At 40.5% G+C, this 23,910-nt stretch overlaps 1 protein-coding gene across 5 annotated transcripts in view; it reads left to right on the top strand.

Annotated features, from left to right (window-relative positions):
- The window catches only part of PLCB4 (phospholipase C beta 4), a 714,891-nt gene that overhangs the window by 513,220 nt on the left and 177,761 nt on the right, over window positions 1–23,910 (top strand). For all 5 annotated transcript variants that reach the window (XM_033937395.1, XM_033937391.1, XM_033937393.1 and 2 more), the window contains 4 exons: window positions 1,295–1,376; window positions 8,034–8,134; window positions 9,093–9,150; window positions 20,591–20,699. In XM_033937395.1, the coding sequence (XP_033793286.1) occupies window positions 1,295–1,376; window positions 8,034–8,134; window positions 9,093–9,150; window positions 20,591–20,699 (350 nt within the window). The remainder of the gene's footprint in view (window positions 1–1,294; window positions 1,377–8,033; window positions 8,135–9,092; window positions 9,151–20,590; window positions 20,700–23,910) is intronic.

Here is a 23,910-nt window from a genome sequence, read left to right as displayed (position 1 = left end):
ACTCCTGGAACCAGCTTGCTGCTCCAATAGGAATAGCCATAATACTGAAGCAATCACAGAACTTAGTATGTACTGTCACTGTCGCATATTTTTTTTTGGGGGGGGAGGTGGAAGGGAGTCAGTGACCACTGGGAGATTAAGGGGTTGGGTCATGCCTTAATCCCTGCAGTAGTCAGCAAGTCAGTTATGGCACCTTTTTGTGATTTAGGGCCACTTTTACAAAGCCTCAGTAGTGAGGCTGTGGCAGTAAATGAACCAATGCTCATAGGAATTGAATGGGCTTCGGTGCATTTACCAAAGCAGCAGCATTGCTAATGCAGCTTTGTAAAAGGGGCCCTAAGTTGTGACTAAACCAGATCTAGATAAAATTGTCCTCATTTTTGCCCCAGATATTTTTATCTTGTTCCATTATCCCTGAAATATGGCCAGATTCTGGGCCCATCCAAATTCCACCCAAAACAGGTCCCAAACACCCCCCCCCCCCCTCAACACAGATGACAGATAGGGAAAAATGTTTGAGTACCTGAATAATTTGTAATCTGCACGGAATTGTAGGATATGTGGAATATAAATAAAATTAATAATAATAATAACTACAGAGTAAAACATTCCAATTCTGAGTTTTGAAAATCACGATTTAGATGTTTTTGTGGGGAAAACATCCATCTGCCACTTCTATAAAATTATAAAATACTAGCACAATATGTGCATAAATTATGGGTAAAATGAACCTGTATATATGTATACCAGTTTAAGAGGATGAAGTACATATACATGTGAATGGATGGGCAGAGAAAAAGAGAGGTGGACTGAATGTTGGCAGTGGGTGTTCATATTTACTAGAAATATTCCACAAAAATGTTACCAGCAGATATTTTTCAGTTAGGCAACCATTTATGTAGAACTGAGCTTATTACTATCATGAGGTAATTAATCTTGCAGAGAAGAGTGTGGTGTAGTGTGGTTAGAGCTACAGCCTCAGGACACAGAGGTTGTGAGTTCAAACCCTGAGCTGCTTCTTGTGACCCTGGGCAAGTCATGTAATCCTCTACTGCCTCAGATACATTAGATAGACTGTGAGCCCACTGGGACAGGTAGGGAAAATGCTTGAATACCTGACTGTAAACCACTTAATACACCTTGTCCAAGATATGAAATTCCTTTCCCTTTTGGTTTTCAAAAATAGAAGTTTAGACTATTTTGTGAAGGTCTAGAATTCATGTAGAAGACAGCTGCGATTAAGCATATTCAGATACATCAAATAAAAATGATATTTGTCTCTGTCTTTTTGTAGTATTACAAGAACCTTTGCATCTGGTAAAACAGAAAAAGTGATCTTTCAAGCACTTAAAGAACTAGGTCTTCCCAGTGGAAAGGTATTTATTTTGCATGACTGTTTTTATGAAATACTGTTTGGGGAGAGTAATTTCATAAGTCACTTAACTTGTGCATCAGTTATGCTTGGCTTCAAAGGGAAAGTATAAACTTATTTTCCCTTACTTCACATTTAGGGCTCCTTTTACAAAGCCGCATTAGCGGCTTTATTGGACGCACCTTTTTAGCGCGCGCTAACCCCCGCGCTAGCCGAAAAACTACCGCCTGCTCAAGAGGAGGCGGTAGCGGCTAGCGTGGCTGGCAAATTGGCGTGTGCTATTACGCGTGTTAAACCGCTAACGCAGCTTCGTAAAAGGAGCCCTAAGCTGCGATAGCGGTTTTAGCGCATGCAGAATTGCCGCGTGCACTAGACGCTAACCCTAGCATTGAGCTGGTGTTTGTTCTAGCTGCGTAGCACGGGTTTTACTGCGTGCGGTAATTCTGCGCGCGCTAACAACGCTATCGCAGCTTAGTAAAAAGGAGCCCTTATTCTCAAATTTATATTATTCACATATGTGACCGTTTCTGGGGAAAAGTAACTAAGGCGCTCTTTTACTAAACGGCGGTAGAGGTTTCTACTGCAGCCCAGAGTACTAAATGTTCTGATGCCGCTCCAATTCTCATAGGATTTGTATGAGCAGCGGAGCAACGTCAGAGCATTTAACACTCCGGGCCATGGTAGAAAGTGAAACCTCTACTGTGGCTTAGTGAAAAAAAAGGGAGGACAGGAAAGTCAAATCCACAAGATTAACACTCAGACACGATGGAGTGGATAAGTCCCAAAAAAGACTGGTGAACTCTAAATATTCTACGAAGTCCTTTATTCCTTAATTCAACATACATCGACTCGACATGCGCATGTTTTGGCCCAAATGGCCTGCTTCAGGAGTCTCACAAATCTGTATATGAATCAAAAGAACATCCAATAATCATTTGGGCATCACATGATTCACGTTACGATGTATGCAGTTTGCAAGATATGGCGGTTTTGTAACGTGAATCATGTGATGCCCAATTGATTATTGGATGTTCTTTTGATTCATATACAGATTTGTGAGACTCCTGAAGCAGGCCATTTGGGCCAAAACATGCGCATGTCGAGTCGATGTATGTTGAATTAAGAAATAAAGGATTTCGTGGAATATTTAGAGTTCACCAGTCTTTTTTGGGACTTATCCACTCCAACGTTTCTTAGTGAAAAAAAAGGCAGGGGGGTTAAAATAGCAGATCCAAAATATTGAGAGTGGCTGATTTTGCAACCGCTTAAACCAGATCTCCATCTCAAGACACAGAAGAACCCCGAACCCTTTTGCCTTTCCCCCACTCAAAGGCACACTACGCAAGAAATTATTTGACAACCTTCTGGCAACACAAGCAGCAAAACTCAACCATACCATCTCCAATCTGCTGACAACATCGGACGACTTCAAAACATTCCGAAAAGAAATCAAAACCCTGCTTTTCAAAAAATTCATCCAAATATCTTAACCATTCTTCACCTACCTCAAGATATTACTTCCCCAAATAACCCACCTAAACACCTTCCAAGCAAACAGACCCCAAAAATTAGATGGTAATCTTACCTACTCTAACTATATTCTCTTTGTCCATATCACACAGTTCGGCACTGTCATTTTACTATCCAACCCCTAAATCCCCTTAGGAATCTATCCAGCTATCTCTCCTCTGTCAAAAAAAAAAAATTGTATCTTCACTGGAAAATGTCCAGTCAAATCTTTTGTAATCCGCCTTGAACTGCAAGGTATAGGCGGAATAGAAATCCGTAATGTAATGTAATGTAATAGGTCCTTAAACAGTCTGAAAAAGTTACATGTTTGAACGTCTGTAACTTTAAAATTTTTTCACATAAAAAGATGGGGTTTGGGTTGTTGTATTACAAATTGGGTGCTCTGAAAAAAACCTCATATTTATTTTAAAAATTTCTATTCCGCTTGACCACCTAAGCAGATTACAGTTTACATAAAAAGTAGAAAAGACAGGACCATAAACTCATTAACAAGTTAATCATTCATTCAGTTTCAACATCATCAGGAAGCTATCCGCTTTAAAAGCCTTAACAAAAAGGTGAGTTTTCAGAGATTTTTTTAAAACTTGTCAGATCTTGACATAGTCTCAATGACCCATTAAATTCATTCCACAATCGAGGGCCCGCTACTGAGTTTGCTGCCCTCCATGTTTTTTGTAGTGTACCTCATGTACATTCCCAAGGCTCAACCTCCTAGCAGATTCGGATCTCAAATAACGAGATGGTAAATATTTTCTTAAGACTTGCATTAGGTACCAAGGCGTCTTTCTATAAATTACTTGATATAGAATCGTCAAGATTTTAAATTCAATGCAAAATATTACAGGTAGCCAATGTAAATAATACATCTTTTTTTGTTTCTGGTGACTTTAGTCACCTTTTCCCAGAGATGGTCACATATTTTCTAAAGTAGTGTCCTGCAAACTTTCCGGCCTGTGGCACACTGAATTCAGTGCCCTGGCCAGAAGGCACCCGGAAGTGCACGGACGTCAATGTGATGACATGTTGTCAGCATGTGCGGAGGCCCATCTGGCCGTGACCTGCTTCGGTAAAGGGATCTGGGAGGTGCGGGAAGAGAAGGAGAGACGCCGGCCAGGAGGAGAGTCATCTGCGTCAGCTGACTTCCACGAGGCACGTCCTGTAGGCAGTCAGCCGGCATGGATGACTCTCTTCCTCGTCAGTGTGTCGTGGCACACCTGAAATCTCAGGAGGCACACAGTTTGCGATACACTGTTCTAAAGTATACTTGTAAATACTCAAAACAGATCTCCAACCTTTTTCATGTAAAGGGCCACAATGTGAATATGAGAAAGCTCTGAGGGTCACCAAAAGATTTCAGGCTTTCACATTTAAGCCTATACTAAACAGAAACATGACGGCAGATAAAGGCCAAATTGCCCATCTAGTCTGCCCATCCACAGTAACCATTATCTCTTTCTCTCTCTGAGAGATCCCATCATTAAAAATTCTGTTTTCCTCATGCACTCTTCTGTGTTTTAGCAAAACTTTGGTGTAGTTTCTACAATTCTCTGAATGCAAGTGTTTCATGATTTTTCTAGCTTTGTCATACTACTGCAGTACATGCGCATCAACATATGAATTTGATCTTTGACCTGTCCTAAGATCATATGAACATGTGGTGCAGGCATAGCATTTATGTATTTATTTTTATTTATTTATTTATTTAAAAAAAACAATAAAAACATATAGCTCACCTAAAACTTAATCGGGTTCCAACATAAAACATTCTGTTAATCACTGTTCATCACTAACGTAACCATTTTTTTCCCTACAAAACAGGACATCTACTAATTTTCAATTCCACCCCCAGTCTTGCCCCCAATTTCTTCCATTCATTTTTCATGTACACACAATAACTTATTAATTCATAATGGTAACCATAAAATTTTTAAAAAACACAAAGCACACTGTATGCATAGAAAATGTTAATTATCATTTATATTTGGGGGGTTTTCAAAGAGGTCAAGACAGATGACTTTAAAATATACAATGCCACCTCAGTAACAACTATATAAAAATAGACAAATATAGTGCAAAATATAGACAGCAGATATAAATTCTCAAAACTGACACATTTTGATCACTAATTTGAAAATAAAATCATTTTTCCTACCTTTGTTGTCTGGTGAGTCTCTGGTTGCACTTCCTTCTAACTGTGCATCCTTTCTTTCTTTTCTTTCTTTTTGTCTTCCTGTCCCCCCCCCCCCACTTTATTTCTGTTTCATTTGTGATTGATTCTGTCATTCGATTTCCAATGGAAGTTATTTCATACCAGCCAAGTTTCTGAGAGATGATTAAGTTTATCTGGATTCAGTATGTCAGCATTCTACTCGTTTTCCTCTGGTTGTTTGAAAGAATAAAAATCTTTCTGTTTCAAAATCAGGTATTAACAACAATTCCAGTATCACCAGTTCCACTAGTGCCTTTGTACAAACAGCACCAGTGTTAAACAAGCTTACAAAGATTTAGTAGTGACTGATACCAAAAAGAAGATGTCTTCTTGACTGTGTTTAGATTTTAATAAGGGGTTCTGTCATTGTGGTTTTAGGGAAAATTCAGTGGGTTCTAATTTTCTTATCTTATTGTCATTCTATAGCCTCAGTCATATATTGTTTCTAGAAAGCTTTCCCTGCCCCCCCCCCTTTTCTTTCTGTTTTTCTTTCTCTCTCCCTGCCTCCCCAAGCCACCGCCGCCACACTCCCCCAACTTTTTCTTTCTTTCTTTCTTTCCCTGCCTCCCCCACGCCACCGCCGCTGCCGATTTCTCCCTGCTTCCCCGACGCCGACACAGCAACAGCGCCAGGTCAGGCGAGTGCACAACGGCCGGCCCACAAGCCTTCCCCCGACATCAATTCTGACATCAGAGAGGAAGTTGCGGACCAGTCAATTGCTGCCTGGCTGGCCCGGAACTTCCTCTTCTGGTCTGGCCCTGTTGCTGTGGCGGCGGCAAGGAAGCAGGGAGGGAAAGCCTAGGCTCTGCGATCGACTCGCAGTGTCAGCACAGCACAGCTTCGGGACGCTTTCTGAAAACGGGACATTTCAGCGTCTCAAAGTTGTGCATGGAGACAACGGGACAGGGGATCTAAAAATGGGATGGTCCTGTTCAAAATGGGACGAAGGGTCACATTATTCATCAGCCACTTAGACCTGGGTTGGCCTTTGTTGGAAACAGGATACTGGGCTTGATGGACCTTCGGCCTTTCCCAGTATGACAATTCTTATGTTCATATACTATTAAGTTTCTACAAATAAGGATGTTTTCAAAACCTTTTTAAATTGCTGTACATTATCAATCATCCTCATTTGTCCAACAATATTGTTCCACAATATCACCCCTGCCACCAAAATGGCCGTAACGCTGGTATCACCATATTTCACCCAGTACAATCCATCCATTGATGCATCACCACTTCCTATCTTAATAAACAATGTGGACAATACAATATCAAAGCTTGTGATAAATATGAAGGTCTTCACCAGCACTTTAAATATAATTCGACACTTAACAGGCAACCAATGCAATTGCTGTAAAAAGGGGTAACATGCTCAAACTTACCACCTCCACAGATTAAACATGCAATGGCGTTCTGGACCACCTGAAACACTCTACAAGAGAAAACAATCCCCAGATATAGAGTATTACAATAATCCAACTTCTACAATATAATGCATTAAATCATAAGCTAAAATTCATATTTTGATAAAAATTGGCTTCAATCTGCTTACAACCCGCATTTGAAAAAATAAAGACTTAACTACAGCTAACACTTGCTTTCTCATTAATAGAGTTGAGTCCAACCAAACACCCAAGACTTTAATCTTCCCCTGAACAAGAATCATCACAGCAGCCGCCTCAGCTTCCTCCAGTTATAAAGAATCCTCAATTCTCCCTATAAATAGCAGTTCAGTTTTAACAAAATTCATTACTAATTTCTGGCACAGCATCCAGCATTCACAGTTCTCAAACACAATGTCAATTTATCCTTCAATTCATTCTACCAGTCAGACATAGGGGAAAAAAATTGAATGTCATTTGCATATAAGTGACAGCTAACACTCACTCCTTGAAGACATCACCCAAGGACGCTAAATAAAGATTGAAAAATAATGCCGATAGGGCCGATCCTTGCGGTACCGCTTAAAAAGTATACGGTAGGTATGATTCTGAAAACAGCCTCTTTTTGTGCTTGGAGCCACATCGGGAAGGCATCCTCACGTGCGCAGATGTGATGTGATGACATGATATGCATACGTGCATGCATGTGACTTTACGCATTGCATCCGTGCATGTGCAGATACCTTCCCGATATGGTCCCGAGCTGGAAGCTTTTCAAAACAAGGTGAAAGTGCCTGGTTTTGAAAAGTCATCTGGACACCCAGATAGTCCTCTAAAAAGAGGACATGTCTGGGTAAATCCATACATCTGGTAACCCTAGCTAGGACTTCTTCCATTATAACAGTTGTGAGACAACATTACTATCTAGTCATTAAACAAACAATTAGGGGATGCAAGTTCATAAGTAAGCATTCGGTCCTTTTCTGTGTCTTAAACGTTTTGTGCTTGCTAAATTGATTTAACAGACATTAAGCTTTGAATTAATAATGCATATTAAGTTGGCTAGTATGTATTGAAAAGTTGTAATGTATATTAAAATGTTTTTAATAAACCAAATATGTGAAAAAACTGCAAAAAAATCTGCTAATACAGAAAATTTATAGTTTATTAAAAATTTGCTTTACCACTTGGCTTATATAGATGAGAGCGGTTTACAATGAAAATTAAACGAACAAAAAGAACGCCATTAAAAACCCAATAGGATTAATCTTAACTAACACATAAGAACACACTATCCAGCCTTAACACTCCTTTCACAGGCAACAGCTTGTGGAACACCTCCTCCCCACCCACAAAAAGCCCAAGTGAACTGAAAATGAAACACACATTTTTGTCCCACGCACATCCCTATAAGTAAACTTGTGTAGTACATATGGCGAGATTATCACTTTTGCCTTCTCTTCACTATGGCTCAATTTCAGCTAATCCTGTCCATGCTTGCAGTTAATGAATCCTGAATCCCTTTTTCTCTCCACAGAATGATGAAATTGAGCCTCCAGCCTTCACTTTTGAAAAGTTTTATGAACTTACACAGAAGATATGTCCTCGAACGGACATAGAGGAACTCTTTAAGAAGATGTAAGTAAACTTTGATGCATTTGTAGAGGTGGTGTATTGCAAATGTAGCTATTTTTCTAATGTAATGGCCCTGGCATTGAAATATTAATCTATCGTATATGTATATATATATATATATATGTATACGTGCTACTTTGTCTACTAGTGCTTTAGAAAATGATTAACAATGACAAATCTGCATTTATCTTGAAGAAATTATCAATGTAAAAGATTGCTCTTAATTTTAGAGTAACTTTTACATCAGGCAAACACGGCACCTGGAATTTAATTATTTGTGCATTGGCTTCACTAACTACCTACAGTTTAACCTGCCTGTTCAAATGTTAACAGAGGATTTAAGCTACATTAATCTTATAACTAAGTAATCTTATTATAAAGATTGTTTTGGTTCTTCTTAGGGTTACCATTTTTCAGGCCACAAAAATCCAAACACATGGCCCCGCCCTGTTCTGCCCAGGCTTTGCCCAGATCAGCCTTCAGCTCCGCCCCCACAAACCTCCTCTCTTCTTCCTCGACAGGTTCCGGCCACATCTGGAGGGCCTGGAGCATGTGCGGATGTGTGTGATGTCATCCGTGCATGCTCAGATAGCCTCCAGATGCAGCCAGAGTTCACCGGGACTTTCCAAAGCCCAGACAAACTACCGGGTTATGGAAAGTCCGTTCGGGACCCCAGACAGTCCTCTTAAAAGAGGACATGTCTGGGTTTTCCCGGATGTCTGGTAACCCTAGGTTCTTCTAATATGTAAGACTTAAGTGTTGTTTTCTGAGTTAAAATCTCTCTAATAATGTTAAAGAGGACAAATGAAGCAACGCTAGGTAATCTGTTTTTCATGCAAGAGTCTCTGTCCATGTTAAAAATGCAGAATCTATTGAAAGTACCATCAGCTTTGTCAACGTGTAAATCATACCTAGCGTCTTCCATGAGAACTCACCTTTTTTCCAATAAATTTCTTTTCAGCAATGGAGACAAAACTGATTATTTAACGGTAGACCAATTAGTGAGCTTTCTAAATGAAGTAAGCTTTTTCATACATTAACTACCATACAAATCTGTAGTGGCTTGCCGCTTCCCATTCAATGCATCCTATAATCACGTGCTGTGCTTCTGATTGCTGCACTTTCTGCATGGCAACATCCAGGTGCAAAATATTTGCTTGTGTACATTCTTGTGCTTTGTATGTGATGGCTTTGCCGATTGCTTTGGTGATTAGTTGTTTTGTTTTGGTTTTTTTGCTATGGTGTGCAGTTATCATTTGCATGTTTGTGAACTATATCATTTTATGTCAATATATAAAAATGCTGGGACCAATATTCAAAATACTGGTGGATGAATAAGTGAACTGGATAAAATCATGTGCATCACTATATTTAGTTAGGACAGATTTTCGTTAAGACTAGACTTAAATGGACAACTTTGTAGCTCTGCATATAATTTTTTCCTATGTGATCCAGCCCCGTATTTCCTTATATGCATATCAAGTTATGCATCTATCATTTAGCCACTGTGAGGGACAGGACATTCAGATCTAAAGATTTGTCTGGCTAATTTCAAAAGTTAACTGGACTAATATTTTGAATATTGGTCCAAATATGTAGACTGTTTTGAATTGAAATAATTTCATTAGGTCAATATTCAAAATGCCTAAGGCCTAGCTGCCCTGAGTGGGCCTGTTCTTACCATTGGAAGCTAAGCAGGGTTGGGCCTGGCTAGTACCTGGATGGGAGACCACCTGGGAATACCAGGTGCTGTAATCTGAGGGGCCCTATGTTAGGCAGCAGCAACGGACAAGAGGACATGGTTTGAAGCTAAGGGGGGACAAGTCCAGGACAAATGTCAGGAAGTTCTGTTTTATGCAGCGAGTGGTAGACGCCTGGAATGCTCTCCCAAAGGAGGTTATCAAGGAATCCACTGTGCTGGGATTCAAAGGCAAATTAGATGCACATCTCCTTATGAGAGGCATAGAGGGATATGGGTGACTAAAACTACATCAGGTGTATACCTGACTGGGCCTCCGCGTGTGCGGATCGCCGGACTTGATGGACCATGGGTCTGATCCGGAGATGGCAGTTCTTATGTTCTTATGTTCTTAACATAGTGGAGCCATACACTGCACAGGAGAAGACAATGGCAAACCACTCCTGTACTCTGCCCTGAAACATCACAGGGTGGATTCCTCACTGTGTGTGTTGCCATGAGTTAGTTGGTGGCATGATCCATCTAATATTCAAATCAATTTAACCAGCCAGAATCAGTTCCCAGCTATTTAAATTGCTTGTCGAAAGCTAACCAATCATATTCAGCAACACTTAACTGGATAGTGCTGTTGAAAATGCCAAGTTAGTACCCAATCATAACTGGCTATTTTGTGGATGGTCTAGGGGTGGAGTCAACACTTAGCTGGTTAAGTGCCACTATTCAGCACTTAACCGGCTAAGATAACCACGTAAATAGGACCTCATAAAACACAGTCCTGTCTTTATGTGGTTCTATTTAGCCGGTTAAGTGCTGAGTATTAGAAAATGACACGGGGAAAAAATCTGTCCCCGTCACTGCACCGTCCCCGGCCCACCATCCTCTGCACCGCCCCGTCACCGCCGTTCCCTTCACCGCCCCGTCACCGTCACCGCCATCCCATTCACCGCCCCGTCACCGACCCCGCAGCATCCATATAAGCCTCAGTACTGCGAAACACCATGAAGACAGAAAAGAGTCCTGCCACTACTACTATTGCACTGAGAATCTGTTTCAGTACCTCTGCCCTGTAGTAAAAACAGAACATAAAATAAATCAATTGACTTGTCCTCCCTTGCAATGACGTGTCCCCCATGTTCACCTATAGCTCGAATCAGATCAATTGTGCACACTAAAAATGCAGGAAGATCTGGAACGTGAGCGCAGACAGGCAGTGATACAAAAACAGCAGAAACCCGATCGATTGCAGTGTTCCCCATCTCTCTCCCTCCATCTCACCTTAGATGTAGAGTATGCCGGCTTTCTTTTTCGCCCAGCCGCACGTGCGGGTGCTCATTTGTTCAATATTCTCCTCTGACACAAACGGAAACAGGAAGTTGTAAGAAAGGAGAAGATTGATCAACTTGAGCAGCCGCGCAAGCGCGGCTGGGCGAAAAAGAAAGCTGGCATACTCTACATCAGTGTTTTTCAACCTTTTTACACCCGTGAACCGGCAGAAATAAAAGAATTATTTTGTGGACCGGCAAACTACTAGGACTAAAATTTTAAAAGCCTCAAGAAGATACAGGCTGTTTGTACCTGAATAACAACCTTATTCTGGCTGTCAAATATGGTAATGGAGTATCAGGGTATGGGGCTGCTTGCATGCATCTGGACCTGAACAGCTAGACATGATTGATAGAATCTTAAATTCTTTATATCAGAAAATTCTAGAGGAAAATGTCTGGCCACTCATCTGTGAGCTGAAGTTGAGCTGAAAGTGGGTCATGCAGAAAGACAATGCCCTGAACATTCAAGTAAATCTGCCTCAGAGTAGCTGAAGAAGAAGCAATTTCATATTTTAACTTGACCGATTCAGTGATTTGATCTAAATTCTACTCAAATGTTGCTACAAAGCCTGAAGCAAACTATTCAAGCAATGAATCCTCCAAATGTTAGAGATAAGCAGTCATTTATGAAAGAAAGGGCCAAAATCCTCAAGGACAATGTAAGAGACAGAAAAAGTTGCCGACAACATTTAGCTGAAGTTATTATTGTTCAACGAAGTGCCACCAGTTGCTGAAATAAGGGTTTACAAACTTTTTCCACAGAAATATACTTATTGTTGAATAAATAAATATACCCTTTTAGTCTAAGTCATTTACTCAGTGATGTTACTTATCAGGATTAGATTAGGATTTAATTATGCTTCAATTATTTATTAGGACGGGTCCAAGATGGCTCACACTATAGGTTGTTAGGTAGACTGCTTAGTAGAACTGCTGTTGATTTTGTCTTCTAAACCTTTCTAAGATGTCGAAAAAGAGGGGGAAGTTTAAAATGTTTTACTGAGTACTCTTTCACTGGACAACTCTCTCTTCTTTGATATGGAGTGACAGTGCAAAGGAGTTCCAGAGGTTTCCTTGCTGGCGTTCAGGTGCATAGGGAGAGTTCAGACACTAGAGGAAGGTGTCTCACTCAATACACCACCACAACTTCATGTGGTTAGCTCCATGGTTCAGATGGCTAGCAAAAAATTCAAGTTTGGCTGTGTCCATGGGAACCTCCCAGAAGCATTCCAGTGCCTGGTTTAACATTGAGTACTGAAATGTTACCAGAGGTACTGACAGAAGTCACTTTGGTCTCTATTTGAGAAGCAATAACCAAGTTAGACAAAACAGTGAGTAGCATTTTGGACCAAATGGAGGATAAAGTTGAGAATTCAGTTGTTCATGTGTTTGCTATGCAGCAGTCTAAAGGGAAAGTGGATACTCTATCAGGGAGTAGAGCGCTAAAAAGACTTAGGAAAGTCAGATGAAAATTATACAGGAACCCAGTGATCTGTAGAATAAATTGGAGCAGATAGAAAAATCAGATGTGAATGTGTAATCTTTGATTGTTGAACTTTCCCAAAATCTGGATGTTAACAGCTAGATAACTATTTAAGAAATTCATGCTAGAGGTATTAACCCCCAGAGACCCAAATATAGAAAAAAACGTAAAAAATTTTTTTCGAACGTTCACATGTTGTTATAGGAGGCTTGTGATCCCTAAATCAGTGTTTTTTTTTTTTATTTTGACATTTTAGTAACTTTTGGGGAGGATGTTGTAAAATTGCAACGCTGGGCCTGTAAGGTAGCAGAATTTCAATAGTGTCACTCTCTCTCTGAACACATGTAAGGAATAATTAAAAGTTTATTTGTACTTTACAGCTTATAAAGACCCACCTAAGTTTATGTATATACACAACAACAATAGTATAATAAAGAAAAAAGTAATTTTTATTATCAATTTAATACAAAAAATGAGTATCATATAAAAACGCAAATTTTTCCCTGTGAAGCGCCCATTGACTTCTATCAGCGGTAATCAAGAAATTTCGTGTTTTTGCACAAAAAATTTCATGTTAGCGCAAATACGGGTAAAAACGGCCACGCTATGAAATAGCACTTGTGCTATCTTCATAGCACGGTTTTGTGAATCGAGCCCTATATGTGCATGTTTTATTTGTTCATTTATTCAGTTATGGTAGTTCCAAAAACAGTTATTTTGCTCTGAAAAGCACAGGCGAACATTGCACTTCCTGCAAAGTGTGTTGGTATAGCCTTTTGCACAGTGTCGGCACCGTCCTCTATCGGCTTTGATGGGAAAATGTCCAATCATGTCCTTGCAAACTTCCTTTGGAGGGTGTGCATTTGACTTTTTGGCTGTCATGGCAGCTGAAGAACCTCCATCATCTGTAAACTGCCTCTTTTGGGAAGTCAAGGTGCCCCCTCTTGATGAAACTGGGCTTGCAGATGGTCGCCCTCGCTTTGACACTGACCCAGCCGTTCCGATCAGGATAAGAGAAGATGCCAACTGGGCCTGAAACATTCTCCTGTTTAGCATCTGTTTCTTTGGGATATCCAAAGCTTTGCAGTCCCTTTTGTACAGGAGCCAAGCATTGATCACAGCTAGGTTAATGGTGTGCCAGAAGATGTAAAGGTACCAGCGGTAGGACTTCAGTGGAAACTTGTATTTTGCTGCAAATGAGTCTAACAAATCCACTCCGCCCATGAATTTGTTATAGGCAGCCACGATATAAGGCCTCTCAACTTCAACAAATCTTTTGGCAGTTTTGTCCCAGCGTTGAATCTTCTCCACTGGTTGTGGGCCAGCAAAGGAAGACACAAGTGTAACCTGTCTGTTGTCAAACCATTTCACAGCACAAATGTTGTGATTTGACTCCACTCTGACATCAAAGCTTCCTCTTCCCTTTTTCTTCAAGCTTTTCTCATCCTCAAGATTACAGTTTGGAAGGCGCACTTGTCTGGCTGTTCCTGTGTAATGAATTCCACAATCCAGCAGCCTAACTATCAATGGGATGCTGGTGAAAAAGTTGTCTGCATAGATCTTGTAGTTGTGACTATGTGGAAGTGTGGAAGCAAGTTTCATCACAACATCCCCTGATAGTCCAAGTTCAGATCTTGCCCGTATTCCATTCACACTGCCTTGGTACACATCAAAATCACAAAGTATACCAGAGATTCCAGTCCTTGCCCACAGCTTGAACCCCCATGGGTTTGGCTTGCCACGCATGTACTGTTTGATGCTGCTGAATTTCCCCCTGAAAGGGATCATCATTTCATCAACAGAGTTATGTTCTTCAGGGACCACTTTTAGGCATTTCTCTCTGAAAGCATCAAGCCATGGTCTGAGTTTCCAGAGTTTGTCACTTTTTTGTTCCATCTCAGACACGGTTAGATTGTTCACAAAATGTAATGATGTCAACAGAGACTGGAATCTGTTTCGTGACATTACATCAGCGACAGGACTGTATCTTGTGTCTGCTTCCCAGTACATACGGACTCCAGGCATTTGGACAAGACCCATCTTCAGATACATGCCAATCATCTGCTCTATTTCCTTTGTGTTTGTGTTTATAGATGATCCTTTCTTCTGAAAACTGTACTGATTTGTGTTATCTGCCAGAGCGTTGATCATATCTTCTGTCACAAACTTCTGAAAGTACTCCAGTGGTGTGCAGAGGGAATGGACATCATTACTCCAAAGCAGGCAACAGGGTTGTATGACTTCATGGCCAGATAAACAGACCTATTTACACATTCAACCATCCAATGGTGTTGCAGAACTGAACAATAGGTTCTATTAGTAATGTACATGAAGTTTTAAAAAGAAAAAAAATGGGGGAGGGTTTATTTTGTAGCCTTAAATGTGATGTTGTAATATTACAACACTGGGTCTCAGGGGAGTGCAGACAAAACCTTGCTATCACTTTGACCCACTGTTGTAAAATTACAACATAGAAATAACCAGCTCTAAATCTCTTAAAATCAGTATATTCAATGATGTCATAAAATCTGCATGATCTACACATATTAATGATCACATAAAAAAATATTTCAAGCTTTTTACTTACTTTAGTCCTGATGTATCCCGTCCAAAACAACAAGATGATATACTCCAAAGCAGGCAACAGGGTTGTATGACTTCATGGCCAGATAAACAGACCTATTTACACATTCAACCATCCAATGGTGTTGCAGAACTGAACAATAGGTTCTATTAGTAATGTACATGAAGTTTTAAAAAGAAAAAAAATGGGGGAGGGTTTATTTTGTAGCCTTAAATGTGATGTTGTAATATTACAACACTGGGTCTCTGTGAGTTAAAAATACCAAGTGAAGACGTTAACCTCCCTTTAAGAAGCAACAAGTAATAGAACTGGAACAACATCTAATACTGAAGGGGAATTAATATCTTCAGACAGTTTTAAATGTGACTGAAATATTAGAATCATCTTTGGATGTAATAGGCATGTGTGTTACCCTCCATTTGTCATTTGTTTTCTAAGTAGATAAAAAAATTGGTACTTCAAAAATTGTAACTTTTTCTGGGTCACAAAATTTGGTGCTTTCCTGATGTGTGCAGAGAAATCCAGGATGGGTGTAAAATTTCCCTGACTCTGCATCACGCAAATGGAGAATTTTTTCTATATATTTTACCTCTAAATTTTTGATAAAGTTGCAGAATATGTTTTATGTTTTCTGTAACCCAGGACAATTACAAAAATAATTTGACTATGGGCTCCTTTTACAAAGGCGCACTAGCGGCTTAACGCGCGTAATACCACACGCTAAACCGCCGGCCACACTAGCCGCTACCGCCTCCTCTAGAGCAGGCGGTAGTTTTTAGGCCAGCACGGGGGTTAGCGCGTGATGAAAAGTCGCGCGCGTTAAACCCCGCTAGCGCGGCTTAATAAAAGGAGCCCTATAAGTTTCCTAGTGGAGTAAATTGCTGGCTATAAAATCCTGAGTGCATAGCAGATGTGAGTCAGGTAGATGACCTTGTTGTAATGAACCTGTATATCAGTTTTTCTTTACTTTGGTAGTTTCTTAACATGCATATCCCTATGATTTCTGTGTGGCTTTATTGCCCCCCTCCCCCACCTCACTTTGGGCAAGAGGGTATAACTTTTTATATATATATATATATATATATATATATATATATATATATATGCGGTGTCAGGTCAAAAGCGCGCCGGGACAAAGGTGCGCCCAGACAATTGAGCGCAGCGCGCGCCGCCGCGCCGCTCTAAATTACTGTTTTTAGTGCTCCGACGGGGGGCATGGGGGGGAATCCCCCCTTTACTTAATAGACATCGCGCCGCGTTGTGGGGGCATTGTGGGGGGTTGTGGGGGTTGTAACCCCCCACATTTTACTGAAAACTTCACTTTTTCCCTGTTTTTAGGGAAAAAGTTCAGTTTACAGTAAAATGTGGAGGGTTAAAACCCCCCATAACGCCGGCGCGATGTCTATTAAGTAAACTGGGGGGTTCCCCAACAAAACCCCCCGTCGGAGCACCTAAAAACTGTAATTTAGAGCAGCGCGGCGGCGCGCGCTGCGCTCAATTGTCAGCGTGCGCTTTTGTCTTTCGCGCCGTTGTCTATGAACCATATATATACTTTTTATTATTACTTTTCCTTTTGGTAAATTATTTTCCAGAGAATGTTAACCTATTTGCTAAATCAAGTTTCTTTGCTTGTAATGTATCCTTGATTTCCAATAATAAAAGAAAAAAATATTTATCAGAATTAGATTAAGATCTAATCATGTTTAAATATAAACTATGCTACAATATAGACCATTCTAGGGGGTCCTATAAACTTTTTCTCAGCACTTCAGTATGCTACTGTACTTTTCTATAATACAGCAACAGATAATGACCAAGTTGCAATTCAGTTAGATGCCTGCAGAGAGCAGTGTCTAACATTTTTCTCTTTCTTTTTTCAGTGAACTCTCCTTTCCTGTTCCTTATAGGAGCAGTGGTGTGAATTCAAATGGCAACCTCAAGCAAAGTTCTGCTGAGGAACCCCTCACTCACCCCCTTAAAAAAAAAAAGCCTTACCAATTTAACACAACTTTTAACAGTGTTGCCTTGAGACATCCCAACATCTTCAGTCAATACAATTAGCCAAATTGTCCTGCCTTCATCAGCACGATAATCATTTAAGTGCATCATTGCCTGCTGCCAGCACCAAAGACTTGAACCCAGCAGCAGGGGATAATCCGCTTATGGGCTTCTCTAGCTGCCAGGAGTGGTATGCAGTAAATTTTATTGATGGAAGATGTTGAAAGGCCCTGTCGTAACACTATTAAAGTGAAGTACAGTGCTGCTGCATTACACTTCCATCCCTACAGTTTTGGGGTCCCTGGGTTTGCTTCTTGACTGGACCTCCTCATACATGGTAGAGGAGGGGAGAGGTGTCTGCTTGGGCTGCCACAGTGTAGGAGACATGGCTCCTCTTCTCTTCAGTGAGCATATTTCATATATACATATATATATATACACACACAATACAGGACGCTCTTCACTGAAAAAGGTTTCTAAAAGTCTTAAATCTAACATAAAAACATAAGAATAGCCTTACTGGGTCAGACCAATGGTCCATCTAGCTCAGTATCCTGTATTCACAGAGGCCAATCCAAGTCACAAGTACCTGGCAAAAACAAAAGTGAGGGGATTAGGGAAGATAGGTATGAGGTAGAAGAGAGTAGTCACCAGTAATGGTCAGGTAGAGTCAGTAGGTTGAATGAGAAAATGGACAGGAAGCATCAGTGCTGCTCTTGTAAGGCACATTTCAGTCAGGATATTTTTTGTACAGACAGAATGGAAGAGATCCCCTCATCAGAAGGAGCCCTTAGGATTTTATAAAGGTGGAAAATAGAACCATGAAGATGTCTAGAGGCAGTTGTTTCTTCTAATGTTCCAAATGTTTACCTCTTGCCAGCAGGCTATTTTACCACTGTCAGTAAGGTCATGGATTTGATATACCAAAATGGGCTATTTCTATACCCTGGACAATAGAAGGTTAAGTAACTTGTCCAGGGTCACAAGGAGCTGCAGTGGAAATCAAACCCAGTTCCCCAGATCTCAGCCTAAGACTCCAATTGGCCAGATCCCTTTGGTCACTCCCATGGGGGGAGTGACCTAAGGGATATGACCAGTCAGAATCTTAGGGCACTCAGAATGTCCAAGATTCCAGTTGGCCCAGGTACCTAAGGGTCCTCCTATGGGAGGGCCCTTAGGCGCCTGGGTCAATCAGGGCCTTAGGCCACTCCCTGGTGCATCCCATGATGCACTGGGAAGGGGAAGGCCTGCCATTCTGTGGAGGCAGGCCTGCCAGCCAGAGAGAGAGTAAGCATCCCTCCAGCTGGCCAACGAAAAATAGGTACTAGTGGGGTCTGGGTGGGCTTAGGGGAGTCAGGGGGGCATGTCTTTGGGGGAGGGGGCTCCGGCAGGAGGGACTGGGCATCCTTCCTGCTGATGATCTTTTGTTTTTCTGGACATGTACAATTCCAGTATTATTTTAAAACCTTTTCTAAAATGCACACGAGTGTGTGCAATGGGAGCAGCCATTTTACAAAGATATAACTTGAAGCCCGATTGGGGGAAACACAGCAGTTTTCACATGTAAATGCCGACATTTATAATTGTAAATTGGTATTCCACAATCTACAGTTTTAAGTGTTGCATTTTTTTGCCAAATTCAGGTACAGTAAGTTGTTTACTGTCCCAAGAGAGTTTATAATCTAAGGGGTCCTTTTACCGAATTATGCTAGGAGATTTAATGCATGCTAAATGCCGCACAACCCATTGTATACCTATGGGTTGCATTGCACTTTGCGCACACTAATTTGTTAACGCATGCTAAATCTGTTAGCACACCTTACTAAAAGGACCCTAATTTTGTACCTGAAGCAGTGGAGATTGATTAGCTTACCTATGATCAACAAAGAGCCACAGCAAGATATGAACCAGGCACCCCTGGTTCTCAGGAGATCCAGCTGCCCTAATCATTAAGGGCTCCTTTTACAAAGGTGCATTGGCGGTTTAACGTGCGTAATACCGCATGCTAAACGCTGGCTGCGCTAGCCGCTACCGCCTCATCTTGAGCAGGTGGTAGTTTTTAGGCCAGCGCGGGGGTTAACGCGTGATGAAAAGTCACTAGCACGGTTTAATAAAAGAAGCCCTAAGTTACTCTTCCATTTAGACATGTGTGCCTACCATTTTGCAAACATGCATGCATTCATACTGTTAATTAACAACAGAAGCCTCTGTTCTTATTTATTTTCAATTTGTCAAGAGAAAGACACATAGGGCTAAAAGGGGGAGAACGCCTTTAATCCCTCCCGTTAATGGCTGGCTCAAATTAGCATTTTTTACAAACTTACACATGCAAGAGAGCAAAAGTAAATCACTGTACTGATATATTGGGATTTCTGAAATGGAAAAAACATATGAAGATTTTGACTCTTCCTACCCTCACTACCTTGAAAATCTGTGCTTAGGGGCTGATTCTAGGGCGACTAAACCTAATTTAATTGGCAAAATACCCTTAACAGCCTCAATTAGTTACAAAAATTTTAATTGGCTGAAAGGCACCTAACCAATTCTCTAAAAGATAGGCACCTATCGCAATGTGCTTAGTGGCGCTTAACACCTAGGTGAGGTGATTTATGTCTTGTTTTGTTTCTGGGGATTGTAGCCTATTGTTTGTATGTGTGTGTGCGAAGGAGAGGAGAGTAGGTATTTTCTAAACAGATAGGTTTTTAGGCCTTTACAAAAATTTTGGTGAGAGGGGATGTTCTGTAATTGTGTTGGTAAAGGATTCCAGCATTTAGCTGCCAGATATGGGAAGTTTGAGGAGTAAATAATTTTGTATTTTATTCCTCTAGGATTTGGGAATGGTTGCTGATCAGGTTATATTTGTCTTTGGGTGCTATTTCGATTAAATTAAACATGTAGTCTAGTGTTTCACTACGGAAGATTAAAAAGATCAGTGTACATAATTTAAAAATACACCTTGCTTCAAAGGGTAACCAGTATAGTTTGAGGTACAGAGGTGTCACTTCGTCATATTTGGATGCTGAGAAAATTAATTTGGCTGCTACATTTTGAATGGTTTATAGTTTTTCCTTATATTTTCTTTACATCCTACATAAAGGACATTGCAGTAATCTAGTTGGGATAGTACCAACGACTGCACCAAGATCTGAAAGTTTTCTTTGGCGAAGCAATGACGGATTCATTTCAGTTTCCTCAGTCATGTGAATATTTTCTTGGTTAATGTTACTGTAGAATGATTTTGAAAATGAATGTGTAATAATGTATGGGCTAAAATCTCAGAGGTCATTCAGATTGGGGGTGCACCTTTGAATTTGTTCTTGCAAAAGAACTTGTTACTGAACTGTATTATGCTTTTGTTTGTTTACCACAGCATCAACGAGATCCTCGGCTGAATGAAATTTTATTTCCATTTTATGATGCAAAACGGGCAATACAAATAGTTGAAACATATGAGCCAGATGAAGAACTGAGGAACAGAGGTAAGCATAAGGCAGCATATGGTGCAGAAATGAACCGGAAGGCACTCACAACAGTAATATAATAATTTTGCTTATATAGATAGTGTATGAATATTTTGAACTGCAGTTGTGATTTCTGATTGATTGCTATAGTGTGCATTAACAATCATAAAACACCCCTTAAAGGTGGTGTTGTTTTTTTAAGTGTTATTGTTGATCTGGTTTTTTTTTTTTCCCGAGGGGACTGTATTTCTGATAATTCATTATGGACACAATTTGTTTAAACTCTCTTTGGACATTGGTTAATGTTTAATTTAACATCCATTGGCAATTCATTCCACACTTTTACAGCAATAAAAGAAAAGGTAACCATAAAGATTTGTGATGCAAAGCTCATATAATTAGAATATTTATGAGTCTGGCTTCAATGATAGAGACCAGCCCTATGATAAGAAGTGCACAAGTGGCTAGATCAGATACTGTTCCAATGTTAATAAATCAGCCCTCTCAACCTAGAGGAAAATCAGACAAGCGATTTATGAACTAGCATATTATTTCTCAACCGCAATTGTGAGGTTTAGCTTACAGTGATAAAAGTTTGTGTAATTAGTATGGAACATTGAAAGATTTATCAATCTGAACTGTAGACAGCAATGATTTCCTACATCTTTAGCATGGATTAAGAGGTTCTGTTTGCCTGAGATAAGCTGTAGGTTGTTGATGGCATCTATATAGCCTTGTTGGGATTGCCTCTGCTGTGTAGCATTCCTGGAAGCCAGTGTCGGTACACTCAAATGAAATAAAATTTCTTTACCAGTAGTAGCTAATTTATGATGTTGATGAGAGTGTCTGAGATACGAATAAAAAAGAAGGAAAAGTGATGTTGGCGAGATTTAATTTTTATATTTTTTTTTTGGGGGGGAGGGGATAGGAATCCTGCCCACTATTCTTAACTGATATTTTCAAGTGCTTTTGTTTAAATCATGGTTGTGGGCTGAAAAAGCCTTTTTACTGTAAAGATTGTTCCTGCAATAGCCTGAGAGGAGATGATTATTGAAGAGTAATGTGCCTTTGTAGGTGTAAAACAATACAACAATGTTTGATACTGTCCTAATCCATATTATTTGCCCTTTAACCACTGTTCTCTCTAAGCTACATGGCTATGTAGTCATGTACCTTTCGATAAGAGGCTGCGCAACAGTTGTAACCCACCGTGTAGCCAGCAACACTGGGACTTGCTCCAACTACCTCCAGCACCACCCTATCACCCTCCTCCACTGCTGCTGCTTTCCCTAACCAGCAGCAGCAGCAGCAAAGCAAACAAAAGCAACTGTACGACCTTAATGTATGTATCTGCAGCTGTCGGTCTACTACCCCCTCCAATGTCACTTCTTCTTCCAAATTAGAGCCAGAAGCTGCAGCTATGGTACAGTGTCTTTTGTTTTGCTGCTGTTGCTGCTGGTTTGGGAGAGCAGCACTAGCTGAAAGTGGAAAGAAGGGTACAAGTTTTGGATGGAACATTGGATGGAAGTGGGGAAGAGAAAGAGGATCAACACTGGATGGACGTAGGAAAGAGAGAGAAGGCAAATGCTGAATGGAAGAGAGGAGAGAGGGACCAGGCACTGGATGGAAGTGGAGAGGAGGAAAGACAGATGCTGGATGGAAGTGGGGAAGAGATGGGACAGGCATTGAACCAAAGAGGGGAGAAAGCACGTACTGGATGGAAGTGGGAAAAGAAAGAACAGGTGCTAGATTGGGGTTGAGAAAGAGAGCAGATGCTGGATGCGGGTAAAGAGGATAGAGTTAGTGAGAAACTGAGGAATAAGAGGAAGTCAAACAGGAGAGCCAGGGTGAGGGAAAGAGGTAGCAAGTTTTAGATAAACACAATTAAAAAGAGGGAAATTGAAGACTGAATAGTAAAAAAAGAAGTCTGGATAGAGGCAGAAAATAAATTGAAAAAAGTTGAAAGGAAAGGAGGAGAGAAATGACAAATGGACAGGAAATCCTGGCAAGGTGAAGACAGGGAAAGCAGGAACCAGAGACTGGAACCAACACAATTGGGGAAAAAAAGTAAGGCCCAGATTCTCTAAACAGCGCCGGTTTTTAGGTGCCTGTAAGTGCCCAAGCTCAGTAAAAAATGTCATTTAAACAACTGAGTTTCAAGGCACCTTAAAAATTTGTGCCAGAATTACACCTCCATAGGAGGCGCAGTTCTGTACCTATCACCATGCATGTGTAAAAGAGACATGGTTTTCTGTTAGCATTGACTACAGGATCGATCTGCATTAATCTGATTTGTTTAGTTTTCCAATAGGTATTCTGCTGCTTTAGTACCCACTGTAGTGTTTGTCATGTTGTCTTTTCTTAAATAGGCCCTTATTGCTGTTATTATGGAATGTTGGTCCTGAGTGACATGTGCAGTGTTTTGTATTATTTCACACTATGCCTGGTATTGGATTTTGGATTTACACCACACCTTTTTCAGTAATAGCTCAAAGCATGTTACATTCAGGTACAGTAGATATTTTCCTCTCCCTGGAGGACTTACAAATTAGGGCTCCTTTTAACAAAGCCACGGTGAAGGTTTCTACCATGGGCTGACAGAGCATTTACCTCGCTGGCTCATGGTCAAAACCTCTACCGCGGCTTTGTAAAACCCAGCATAAGTTTTACGTATCTGAAGCAATGGAGGGTTAAATAACTTGTCCAAGGCCCTCTTTTACAAAGGCGCACTAAGCGTTTTAGCGCGGATTTAGTGTGCGCTGAATCAACGCATGCGCTAACTGCTAATGTGTCCATAGGATAACATCCATGCGTTAGCTTTTAGCACGTGTTTAGTTTGTGATAATATTTAGCGCACACTAAAAAGTATAGCGCACCTTTGTGAAACACAAGCAAGATCTCAAGAAACATCAGTAATATTGAACTCATTAGGTACACCTAATACAGATATCATATATTAGCTGTACCTAATGTTTGGTACAGCAAATTAAAGGCTGAAGCCTGGTAGCCATTTGGCAACGCATCAAAAACGTTGACAGATAAATCATTTTATGGTGGGCGGTAATCTCAGAATTTCTTTTGCACTACTGCTGAACATTACTGTTCATATGGCCAATAGGAGATGCTGACTGAGAGGCCAGTGTTAAAGTGCCAGCATACAGTATATTTCCAGAATACTACAAATACTATTCTGTTTAATATTGTATTGTGTTGATTTTTTGGGGGGTAT

Source organism: Geotrypetes seraphini, chromosome 3 (genome assembly GCF_902459505.1).
Source record: "Geotrypetes seraphini chromosome 3, aGeoSer1.1, whole genome shotgun sequence".
In the NCBI taxonomy this organism is placed as follows: domain Eukaryota; kingdom Metazoa; phylum Chordata; class Amphibia; order Gymnophiona; family Dermophiidae; genus Geotrypetes; species Geotrypetes seraphini.
This window is presented reverse-complemented; position numbering and strand designations above follow the sequence as displayed.